We start from the raw sequence: 13,404 nt of genomic DNA on the forward strand, positions 1-13,404 counted from the left end.
ACAATGAAATTACCCTCCTATGTTGGATGACGTGATATAATCGGTTTCTCATTATGAGCAATCTTCCTGATTAATTGAAAGTATTATCCGCTGATTACATAAAGATTACAAAGTCGTTAGATGGAAAGACTTGTTTACACAGTCATCTCACAGGCTCAGTCCCATTGTCTCCAGTGAAGCATCTTCTGTTAATTAAGACACAGTTCAAATCCAATCATTAACTATGTTTTTGGACGTTTAGCAGATTTATTGAAAGCGACGATGATTTATTGTTAGAAACGGGTTAGTCATCTCAGAGACAGTGAGGGAGGGAAACTTTCGTTTTCAAATGAGGTCTTCATTGTCGCATAAAATTTAGGTCATATCAATAATGTGGTGATATTGCTTTTTAACTTTTAAAAACTTATCAAACACTGCCACTAAACAGAAGATTTTTTGAATTGGCTCATTCGGTTTCCCATTTTCTTGATAACCAATCTTGTGTAATTTACAGTATGTCTTTTATTGATGCTTTATGGGACGAAATCACTTTATACGAGATAGAAGAAGCCATTTCCAACCTGAAACTCGACAATCCGCCTGGAGAGGACGACTGGTTACCCCCAGAGTTTTTTTTCAAGTGTGCCTGATCTTTCCTCATTCTCTTTTTGAAATTACTACAGTACATACAGGTATGATCCCCTTTTGTGATAAGTCCTTTATGCAAATCTGGAAAATAAAAAACAAAACAAAACATGTTTCACCTTTTAATGGTACTGGCAGGTTAGTTACTTATCTGTTGGAAACAAGGTTGAGAACATGGAAGGAAATTAATGCTTATATATCGGAATCTCAATGTGGTTTTCTTTGTTTATTTATTCTACGACTGATAAATGTGTACATTTTACAGTCATTGTGCGCTAAATATATATGCAACTCGAAGGGCCGTTTTTACTGTGCTATCGTTGATTTCAAGAAAGCCTCCGAATTTCGTTGATAGGTAAAGTTTTTTGGATACTTGGAATTAAGGGTTGTCATGGGAACATGTTTTATGTTCTGCAAAGTGTGAATTCATGACTAAACCCATGTTCAGAAACAGGTAAGCAGACTCTGTTTCAACTTCCAGAGGTGTAAGACAGGGGTGTAAATTGTGTCCTATTTTATTCATTTTCTTTAACAACGAAATTGTAACACATGCCATTAGCCAGGCGGTAGTCAGTCAAGCCAGTATAGCCATACTGTTGTCAGACATGATAGTAGCTAGGCGTGCCGGTAGTCAGTCAAGCCAGTATAGCCATACTGTTGTCCTTCATGAGAGTAGCCAGGCGTGCCGGTAGTCAGTCAAGCCAGTATAGCCATACTGTTGTCCTTCATGAGAGTAGCCAGGCGTGCCGGTAGTCAGTCAAGCCAGTATAGCCATACTGTAGTCAGACATGATAGTAGCCAGGCGTGCCGGTAGTCAGTCAAGCCAGTATAGCCATACTGTAGTCAGACATGATAGTAGCCAGGCGTGCCGGTAGTCAGTCATGCCAGTATAGCCATACTGTTGTCCTTCATGATAGTAGCCAGGCGTGCCGGTAGTCAGTCAAGCCAGTATAGCCATACTGTAGTCAGACATGATAGTAGCCAGGCGTGCCGGTAGCCAAACAAGCCAGTATAGACATACTGTAGTCAGACATGAGAGTAGCCAGGCGTGCCGGTAGTCAGTCAAGCCAGTATAGCCATACTGTTGTCAGACATGATAGTAGCCAGGCGTGCCGGTAGCCAGACAAGCCAGTATAGCCATACTGTTGTCAGAAATGATAGTAGCCAGGCGTGCCGGTAGTCAGTCAAGCCAGTATAGCCATACTGTAGTCAGAAATGATAGTAGCCAGGCGTGCCGGTAGTCAGTCATGCCAGTATAGCCATACTGTAGTCAGACATGATAGTAGCCAGACAGTAGCCATTATTTAGACAGTAGTAAGACAGAAGCCGGACACATCAGTAGTAAGACAGTAGCCAGTCATGTCAGTAGCCATGAAGCCAGTAGTCAGACAGTAGCCAGACATGTCAGTAGCCATGCAAACCAGTAGTCAAACAGTAGCAAGGCATGTCAGTAGCCATGCAAGCCAGAAGTCAGACAGTAGCCAGACATATCAGTAGCCATGCAAGCCAGTAGTCAGACAGTAGCCAGGTATGTCAGTAGCCATACAAGCCAGTAGTCAGACATGCAGTAGCCAGCCATGTCAGTAGCCATGCAAGCCAGTTGTCAGACAGTAGCCAGCCATGTCAGTAGCCATGCAAACCAGTAGTCAAACAGTAGCAAGGCATGTCAGTAGCCATGCAAGCCAGAAGTCAGACAGTAGCCAGACATATCAGTAGCCATGCAAGCCAGTAGTCAGACAGTAGCCAGGTATGTCAGTAGCCATACAAGCCAGTAGTCAGACATTCAGTAGCCAGCCATGTCAGTAGCCATGCAAGCCAGTAGTCAGACAGTAGCCAGGCATGTCAGTAACCATGCAAGCAAGTAGTCAGACAGTCGCCATGGAAGCCAGTTGTCAGACAGTAGCCAGCCATGTCAGTAGCCATGCAAGCCAGTAGTCCGACAGTAGCCAGGCATGTCAGTAGCCATGCAAGTCTGTAGTCAGACAGTAGCCATGCAAGCCAGTAGTCAGACAGTAGCCAGACATGTAAGTAGCCATGGAAGCCAGTAGTCAGACATGCAGTGGCCAGGCATGTCAGTAGCCATGCAAGCCAGTAGTCAGACAGTAGCCAGACATGTCAGTAGCCATGCAAGCCAGTAGTCAGCCATGTAAGTAGTCAGACAGTAGCCAGACATGTCAGTAGCCATGCAAGCCAGTAGTCTGATATGCAGTAGCCAGGCATGTCAGTAGCCATGCAAGCCAGTTGTCAGACATGCAGTAGCCAGGCATATCAGTAGCCATGCAAGCCAGTAGTCAGACAGTAGCCAGACATGTCAGTAGCCTTGCAAGCCAGTAGTCAGACAGTAGGTAGGCATGTCACTAGCCATGCAAGCCAGTAGTCAGACATGCAATAGCCAGACATGTCAGTAGCCATGCAAACCAGTAGTCAGACAGTAGCCTGGTATGTCAGTAGCCATGCAAGCCAGTAGTAAGACAGACGTCAGACATGTCAGTAGACATGCAAGCCAGTAGTCAGACATGTCAGTAGCCATGCAAGCCAGTAGTCAGACAGTAGTCGGGTATGTCAGTAGCCATGCAAGCCCGTAGTAAGACAGTAGCCAGGTTTGTCAGTAGCCATGCATGCCAGTAGTCAGACAGTAGCCACACATGTCAGTAGCCATGTTAGCCAGTAGTCAGACAGCAGACAGGTATGTCAGTAGCCATGCAAGCCCGTAGTAAGACAGTAGCCAGGTTTATCAGTAGCCATGCATGCCAGTAGTCAGACAGTAGCCACACATGTCAGTAGCCATGCTAGCCAGTAGTCAGACAGCAGACAGGTATGTCAGTAGCCATGCAAGCCAGTAGTCAGACAGTAGCCAGCCATGTCAGTAGTCATACAAGCCAGTAGTCAGACAGCAGCCAGGTATGTCAGTAGTCAGTAGCCAGACATATCAGTAGCCTTGCAAGCCAGTGCCTGTTGTCGTATGTTTACTCCGATTGTCAGTTAATAATATATATAATACATGTTGGTTCAGAAACTATTCCTGGGATTTAAAAAAAAAATTGTCCCAGAAAATGCTGGAAAAAATATATCTTCGGATTGTTAGGAAAAAAGAAGTTGTCAGTCATTAGCTAAAAACATATTTCGCCACAACAAAAAATCTTCTCAAGTCTACATGTCATCAGCTGGTAATTTCAGAAACCGTCAGATATAGCAACAACTAAAACAAGACACTAGTGTGCCATGCAAATGTACACATTTATTTCACGAGCGACAACTTGTAATACTTTTTTAACTATCGATGCTTTCTCAGTTTGAAGAGAAGTTATATAATTTCCTTTCGGTGTTGCAATATGTTTTAGTGGTATGCTGTCTTCTTTCATTGGTTATCTCCCTTTAGGAAAGAAAATTAGATTGACATTGCACTCAACTGGTAAGTAAACATCGCTGTGTTCTTCGTCCAACATCGCCAGCAGTGATGTAATGTTTTCTATCGAGCATAGATTTATATTATAATACGGTCTGGAATCACGAACACAACTGTAACCTGACAGTTGTCACTAAATATTCATAGGCGAAACTTGAAGCCGTCACCCTATCTCTTGTCCAGACGACATTCGTACGTACCCTTAATTATAGTTAATATACTGTTTGTACAATATTATGGATTTAAACAAGTCAAGGATTGGTCTCTACTGAAACATCCTCAATAAGTCACTATCAAATCTCATTTAGCACGTCAACTCCCCCCTCCAACACACACACACACACACACACACACACACACTGGGGACATCCAGATGGGGAGCTACGATATCATCATTCTCACAGCTGTACTGTGTGACATCTACTGCCCCCTCCAACACACACACACACATACACACACTGGGGACATCCAGATGGGGAGCTACGATATCATCATTCTCACAGCTGTACTGTGTGACATCTACTGCCCCCTCCAAACACACACACACACACACTGGGGACATCCAGATGGGGAGCTACGATATCATCATTCTCACAGCTGTACTGTGTGACATCTACTGCCCCCTCCAAACACACACACACACACACACACACACACATACACACACTGGGGACATCCAGATGGGGAGCTACGATATCATCATTCTCACAGCTGTACTGTGTGACATCTACTGCCCCCTCCAACACACACACACACACACACACACACACACACACACACACACACACACACACACACTGGGGACATCCAGATGGGGAGCTACGATATCACTGATCATTCTCACAGCTGTACTGTGTGACATCTGCTGACCAATACATACACCGACTCCCTACTGTAACATATATAATATATAGTTCCAATGCTGACCTTTTCACAAGTGAAATTTAAACATTTTTCATACCCACTAATTCCCAAACATTTTCCTGTGTTCACAAATTATTTTATTTGAAGATTTTTTTTGTCAGAATGTTGAACCCCAGGACATGATAAAGTTAACAGCCTGGGTAGCTGCTACTGTAGTCCGGAGTGTAGCCGATAGCTGCTACTGTAGTCCGGAGTGTAGCCGGTAGATGCTACTGTAGTCCGGAGTGTAGCCGGTAGATGCTACTGTAGTCCGGAGTGTAGCCGGTAGATGCTACTGTAGTCCGGAGTGTTGCCGGTAGATGCTACTGTAGTCCGGAGCGTAGCCGGTAGATGCTACTGTAGTCCGGAGTGTAGCCGGTAGATGCTACTGTAGTCCGGAGTGTAGCCGGTAGCTGCTACTGTAGTCCGGAGTGTAGCCGGTAGATGCTACTGTAGTCCGGAGTGTAGCCGGTAGATGCTACTGTAGTCCGGAGTGTAGCCGGTAGATGCTACTGTAGTCCGGAGTGTAGCCGGTAGATGCTACTGTAGAGAGAACAAGTCCGGAGTGTAGCTGGTAGATGCTACTGTAGTCCGGAGTGTAGCCGGTAGATGCTTCTGTAGTCCGGAGTGTAGCCGGTAGATGCTACTGTAGTCCGGAGTGTAGCCGATAGATGCTACTGTAGTCCGGAGGGTAGCCGGTAGATGCTACTGTAGTCCGGAGTGTAGCCGGTAGATGCTACTGTAGTCCGGAGTGTAGCCGGTAGATGCTACTGTAGTCCGGAGTGTAGCCGGTAGCTGCTACTGTAGTCCGGAGTGTAGCCGGTAGCTGCTACTGTAGTCCGGAGTGTAGCCGGTAGATGCTACTGTAGTCCGGAGAGTAGTCGGTAGATGCTACTGTAGTCCGGAGTGTAGCCGGTAGATGCTACTGTAGAGAGAACAAGTCCGGAGTGTGTATTTGCTTCCTCTGTTGATCATGTTCACAAAACCTGTCTTCATAACTGACTCAACAGGAAAAAAAACCAATGTTCCCAAAATAGGGCCTATATAATTATTCCATATTCATAACATTGTTGGTCATCAGATTTATAAACATGATGAAATATCCGGGAATAAGAACAACAAAGGGGGATCTTTGTGAATCTACTGGTGGTTTCCATAGGAAGCATCAGACCACGCTGTGGAGTATAGTGGTCAGTGTGTAATGTGTATATCCAGCAGATGTCCAGCATGTGGGCAGACTGACCTGCGACCATGAACACCTCCACTACACCCCTCCCACTTGAAGCCTTTGCGCTGAACCTCGTCAGAAGACTCAACATGTCAGGTACAGCTTATCAATTAATGTGTTGGAAGTGGTTGGGATTTCATTCATCAATCACTGGTCCTAATCAGTTTTTCCTACCTAGTCAATCATTGATTATAATCAGGATGTCCAATTTTTGTCTGTATTTTCCATAAACTGTCAATATTTTTTTGTGTGGTAATTCTTATTCCCTAAATGAAATGCTTGATTAATTTCAAATTAATCATGAATGTGTTTGTTCAATTATTTTGAGATAAAAAGGAATGTTTTAAAAATTTGAATAAAAATTTGATATAAGAGAGCACTTTCCTCCACATTTGATTATGTCAAAGAAGGGCACTCCGTATCACTCACTGGATCAGTAGAGGGGAACCGATTCACCACTGATGATGATTGATCATCAGAATAACATGACTAGTCTGTATATCATCATCTGTGGTGGCAAGCATCCATGTTTTCATCCATCACCCCCAGAGTTCATCCATGTGTTATGTCAACCGTCTCCCAAGCACTTGTCCGTGGATGTTATAATTACAGTCTTTTTCAAGGAAATTTATCCCAAACCAAAACACTAAACAATGCTATTTTGGGTAATTGATTGTCCGTTGATCCAGGTGGTAATGTGTCATAGCTACATAGCTACCTATATTTCCTTCTGTATGTTAATGTTCAACACCTTCAAACGTTCAACTTTGGCCACACCTAGATGTATGTATGCTTCCGCTCCAGATAGGCGTGAAGCTGATACCTAACATTGCCTCTCAAGTTTACTGGACTACATTGACAACTCTCTTTCCCCACATGGGAATCCCTGTTAATGTTTAACTGATTAGTTGGAGGTTTGTTTGGCAGAGCTCTCTAGTTTAATATCATTTTCTTTAACTGTTATTTACATCAGGGATACAGGGAAAGCTTTTGTATAACTCACCAAAATGTTTGCTGATCGTGGTAAGTGTCATTTCAGTTCGTCCTGCATGCATTTGGAATAGAGGATGTGATATATTATGTCAGAATTCACACCACTGTCGCAAACAATGTACAATGTAGATTGAATTTAAAAGTGTCTTGTTTCAAGCAACACCTGGTCACACAACTCCAAACAGTGGTCTACCCCCCACAGAGAGCAGAGAGGAGTTCTTCCATCACCTCACTCTGAAGGATGAGACAGTGTTTGTGGCCCTCATTGTCATGGGCGTCATCGTGCCCGCAATCTTCATCTCTGTCTTTGCCCTTATTTGCATCAGAAGACACAAGGAGATGAAGGCCAGGAAGTAAGAGTTACCTCCCTTTCACCAGTAATGCTCATGGGCAGTCCACAGCAACATGCTCGATACTACACCCACTCTCTATACTACACCCACTCTCTATACTACACCCACTCTCTATACTACACCCACTCTCTGTACTACATCCACTCTCTGTACTACACCCACTCTCTGTACTACACCCACTCTCTATACTACACCCACTCTCTATACTACACCCACTCTCTGTACTACACCCACTCTCTATACTACACCCACTCTCTATACTACACCCACTCTCCATACTACATCCACTCTCTATACTACACCCACTCTCTATACTACACCCACTCTCTGTACTACACCCACTCTCTGTACTACACCCACTCTCTATACTACACCCACTCTCTATACTACACCCACTCTCTGTACTACACCCACTCTCTATACTACATCCACTCTCTATACTACACCCACTCTCTATACTACACCCACTCTCTATACTACACCCACTCTCTATACTACACCCACTCTCTATACTAGACCCACTCTCTGTACTACACCCACTCTCTGTACTACACCCACTCTCTATACTACACCCACTCTCTGTACTACACCCACTCTCTATACTAGACCCACTCTCTATACTACACCCACTCTCTATACTACACCCACTCTCTATACTACACCCACTCTCTATACTACACCCACTCTCTGTACTACACCCACTCTCTATACTACACCCACTCTCTGTACTACACCCACTCTCTGTCCTACACACACTCTCTATACCACACCCACTCTCTGTACTACACCCACTCTCTGTTCTACACCCACTCTCTATACTACACCCACTCTCTGTACTACACCCACTCTCTGTACTACACCCACTCTCTATACTACACCCACTCTCTGTACTACATCCACTCTCTTTACTACACCCACTCTCTGTACTACACCCACTCTCTCTACTACACCCACTCTCTATACTACACCCACTCTCTATACTACACCCACTCTCTATACTACACCCACTCTCTGTACTACACCCACTCTCTCTACTACACCCACTCTCTGTACTACACCCACTCTCTATACTAGACCCACTCTCTATACTACACCCACTCTCTATACTACACCCACTCTCTATACTACACCCACTCTCTATACTAGACCCACTCTCTGTACTACACCCACTCTCTATACTACACCCACTCTCTATACTACACCCACTCTCTGTCCTACACACACTCTCTATACCACACCCACTCTCTATACTACACCCACTCTCTGTTCTACACCCACTCTCTGTACTACACCCACTCTCTCTACTACACCCACTCTCTATACTACACCCACTCTCTGTACTACATCCACTCTCTATACTACACCCACTCTCTGTACTACACCCACTCTCTCTACTACACGCACTCTCTATACTACACCCACTCTCTATACTACACCCACTCTCTATACTACACCCACTCTCTATACTACACCCACTCTCTATACTACACCCACTCTCTGTACTACACCCACTCTCTCTACTACACCCACTCTCTGTACTACACCCACTCTCTGTACTACACCCACTCTCTGTACTACACACACTCTCTATACTACACCCACTCTCTGTACTACACCCACTCTCCATACTACACTCACTCTCTGTACTACACCCACTCTCTATACTACACCCACTCTCTATACTACACCCACTCTCTATACTACACCCACTCTCTGTACTACACCCACTCTCCATACTACACTCACTCTCTATACTACACCCACTCTCCATACAACACCCACTCTCTATACTACACCCACTCTTTGTACTACACCCACTCTCTATATTACACCCACTCTCTATACTACACCCACTCTCTATACTACACCCACTCTCTGTACTACACCCACTCTCCATACTACACTCACTCTCTATACTACACCCACTCTCCATACTACACCCACTCTCTATACTACACCCACTCTCTATACTACACCCACTCTCTATACCACACCCACTCTCTATACTACACCCACTCTCTGTACTACACCCACTCTCTGTACTACACCCACTCTCTATACTACACCCACTCTCTGTTCTACACCCACTCTCTATACTACACCCACTCTCTGTACTACACCCACTCTCTCTACTACACCCACTCTCTATACTACACCCACTCTCTGTACTACATCCACTCTCTATACTACACCCACTCTCTGTACTACACCCACTCTCTCTACTACACCCACTCTCTATACTACACCCACTCTCTATACTACACCCACTCTCTATACTACACCCACTCTCTGTACTACACCCACTCTCTCTACTACAACCACTCTCTGTACTACACCCACTCTCTGTACTACACCCACTCTCTATACTAGACCCACTCTCTATACTACACCCACTCTCTATACTACACCCACTCTCTATACTACACCCACTCTCTATACTAGACCCACTCTCTGTACTACACCCACTCTCTATACTACACCCACTCTCTATACTACACCCACTCTCTGTCCTACACACACTCTCTATACCACACCCACTCTCTATACTACACCCACTCTCTGTTCTACACCCACTCTCTATACTACACCCACTCTCTGTACTACACCCACTCTCTCTACTACACCCACTCTCTATACTACACCCACTCTCTATACTACACCCACTCTCTCTACTACACGCACTCTCTATACTACACCCACTCTCTATACTACACCCACTCTCTATACTACACCCACTCTCTATACTACACCCACTCTCTATACTACACCCACTCTCTGTACTACACCCACTCTCTCTACTACACCCACTCTCTGTACTACACCCACTCTCTGTACTACACCCACTCTCTATACTACACCCACTCTCTGTACTACACCCGCTCTCTATACTACACCCACTCTCTATACTACACCCACTCTCTATACTACACCCACTCTCCATACAACATCCACTCTCTATACTACACCCACTCTCTGTACTACACCCACTCTCTGTACTACACCCACTCTCTGTACTACACACACTCTCTATACTACACCCACTCTCTGTACTACACCCACTCTCCATACTACACTCACTCTCTGTACTACACCCACTCTCTATACTACACCCACTCTCTATACTACACCCACTCTCTGTACTACACCCACTCTCCATACTACACTCACTCTCTATACTACACCCACTCTCCATACAACACCCACTCTCTATACTACACCCACTCTTTGTACTACACCCACTCTCTATATTACACCCACTCTCTATACTACACCCACCCTCTATACTACACCCACTCTCTGTACTACACCCACTCTCCATACTACACTCACTCTCTGTACTATACCCACTCTCTGTACTACACCCACTCTCTGTACTACACCCACTCTCTATACTACACCCACTCTCTATACTACACCCACTCTCTATACTACACCCACTCTCTGTACTACACCCACTCTCTGTACTACACCCACTCTCCATACAACACCCACTCTCTATACTACACCCACTCTCTGTACTACACCCACTCTCTATATTACACCCACTCTCTATACTACACCCACTCTCTATACTACACCCACTCTCTGTACTACACCCACTCTCCATACTACACTCACTCTCTGTACTATACCCACTCTCTGTACTACACCCACTCTCTGTACTACACCCACTCTCTATACTACACCCACTCTCTATACTACACCCACTCTCTATACTACACCCACTCTCTGTACTATACCCACTCTCTGTACTACACCCACTCTCTGTACTACACCCACTCTCCATACTACACTCACTCTCTGTACTATACCCACTCTCTGTACTACACCCACTCTCTGTACTACACCCACTCTCCATACTACACCCACTCTCTGTACTACACCCACTCTCTGTACTACACCCACTCTCTGTACTACACCCACTCTCTGTACTACACCCACTCTCTATACTACACCCACTCTCCATACTACACTCACTCTCTATACTACACCCACTCTCCATACTACACCCACTCTCTATACTACACCCACTCTCTTTGTACTACACCCACTCTCTATACTACACCCACTCTCCATACTACACTCACTCTCTGTACTATACCCACTCTCTGTACTACACCCACTCTCTGTACTACACCCGCTCTCTGTACTACACCCGCTCTCTATACTACACCCACTCTCTGTACTACACCCACTCTCTGTACTACACCCACTCTCTATACTACACCCACTCTCTGTACTACACCCGCTCTCTGTACTACACCCGCTCTCTATACTACACCCACTCTCTATACTACACCCACTCTCTGTACTACACCCACTCTCTGTACTACACCCACTCTCTATACTACACCCACTCTCTATACTACACCCACTCTCTTTACTACATCCACTCTCTGTACTACACCCACTCTCTATACTACACCCACTCTCTATACTACAGCCACTCTCTTTACTACATCCACTCTGTATACTACACCCACTCTCTATACTACTGCTGCCACCAGTAACAATGCTGAGCATGGTGTAGACAAGGTATTCACAAAAGATTGCAGCCATTATTTTCTTGTTTGGAGCTGCCCATTTATGTTTATTTTCCAGACACATAAAACAGAGATGTTGTTCCCAATACTTCGATGACTCATACCAACAGTGCAGAATCCGATTAGCTTATCTTGACTGAGAGAGATATTAGTTGCGAGGTATTAGAGTACATTGATTAGAATGATTGTTATGTTTCTGGCTCTACATGAGACTGTTGTTGCAGGGCGGCGATGTTGCTGCGGGATGCCCAGGATATGGCGATGGAGGACTACCCCTACACGATGCGGGGTCTCACTCGCTTCTCCCACTGGAGGATCTGATGGAGCCCCTGATGGAGCCCCTGACGGAGCCCCTGATGGAGCCCCTGACAGAGCCCCTGATGGAGCCCCTCAGCCTAGAATGCAATAATGTGACACAAGCACCATGGCAACTGGCAGTAACAACAGCTTAGTTTATTTCCACCATACGGGTAAATGTAACACACGGTACACTGAGGTCACAACACTGCTGTCTGGCTCCCCATACATGATCTAGATATACATCTGTCAGGTGGGGTCACAGTTCATCTGTATTTTGGCTAACCAGACAAAAGTCAATGAGGTCACATGGAACATGAACTTTGTTTATGCAGGTATTTCTGTGTTTTCAAGTAAAACTGTTGCTGCAAAGGGACTGGTCATTTATTAAAGGGAGATGAGGAGGGGGCGGTGAGATTGGTCTTAGGGCTGTATCATACTTTGCCCCTCCCCCTCAATTTATGTAACATATTTCATGGCCCACCCAAATTCATTAAAGTTTTTTTTTTAATAAATGAACAGTCCCTAAATAATATAATTCTTTATTTGAAAAAAATAGAGCTATGTCCTTTTGTCATGGCCCCCCATTATAGCTGTGATAAGTTTTGACGACGCCCCCTCTTTCGCTGTGTCATTATTTCATGACACTCACCCCCACTCAATCTCACCAGCCCCCAGCCCCTGTAATAAATCACCAGTCCCTAACAACTGTCTAGTCTCAACTTAAAAATGTGATGAATATATATACAAATTGATATTCCTGACAACGCAATATTTTGTTTTTGTGCAATTATTACAAACTTGCCACTTCTTTACACTTTGAAATTAAAAAAACACCTCCTGATTTTCCCAGTGCCCTGGATAGACACTGCAGTTGTATCAAGATACTGCATTAAGTTAGTCCTTAAGTCCTTTGGTTTAGCAGCTGTTCAACGCCAACAACTGGCTGTTTTGTTAAGTATTGTATCCTGTTGACTGGAAGAGTCAGCTGTGTCACTTGTATTGTTCATCTGTCATGGTGTTTGATGTCTGATGTATATCTCAAGTGTCTTGTAG

The 13,404-nt window shown here is 44.8% G+C and overlaps 1 protein-coding gene across 4 annotated transcripts; it reads left to right on the plus strand.

The window, feature by feature from the left end:
* The first annotated feature begins 3,997 nt into the window (after positions 1-3,997).
* On the plus strand, positions 3,998-13,063 carry LOC124152611. 4 transcript variants are annotated; one of them, XM_048395085.1, is made up of 4 exons: positions 3,998-4,036; positions 6,149-6,257; positions 7,312-7,507; positions 12,276-13,063. In XM_048395085.1, the coding sequence occupies exons 2-4, from the start codon at positions 6,185-6,187 to the stop codon at positions 12,370-12,372; spliced, it is 366 nt and encodes a 121-aa protein (XP_048251042.1). In that variant the 5' UTR covers positions 3,998-4,036; positions 6,149-6,184; the 3' UTR covers positions 12,373-13,063. The 4 variants fall into 4 exon arrangements, with proteins under 4 accessions (XP_048251042.1, XP_048251043.1, XP_048251044.1 ...); XM_048395086.1 differs by having other exon boundaries at positions 6,152-6,257; XM_048395087.1 differs by lacking the exon at positions 3,998-4,036 and adding an exon at positions 4,051-4,222.
* The last annotated feature ends 341 nt before the right edge of the window (positions 13,064-13,404 follow it).

The sequence above is a fragment of the Haliotis rufescens genome, unplaced genomic scaffold (assembly GCF_023055435.1).
Source record: "Haliotis rufescens isolate VD_foot unplaced genomic scaffold, xgHalRufe1.0.p SCAF_14, whole genome shotgun sequence".
In the NCBI taxonomy this organism is placed as follows: Eukaryota; Metazoa; Mollusca; class Gastropoda; order Lepetellida; family Haliotidae; genus Haliotis; species Haliotis rufescens.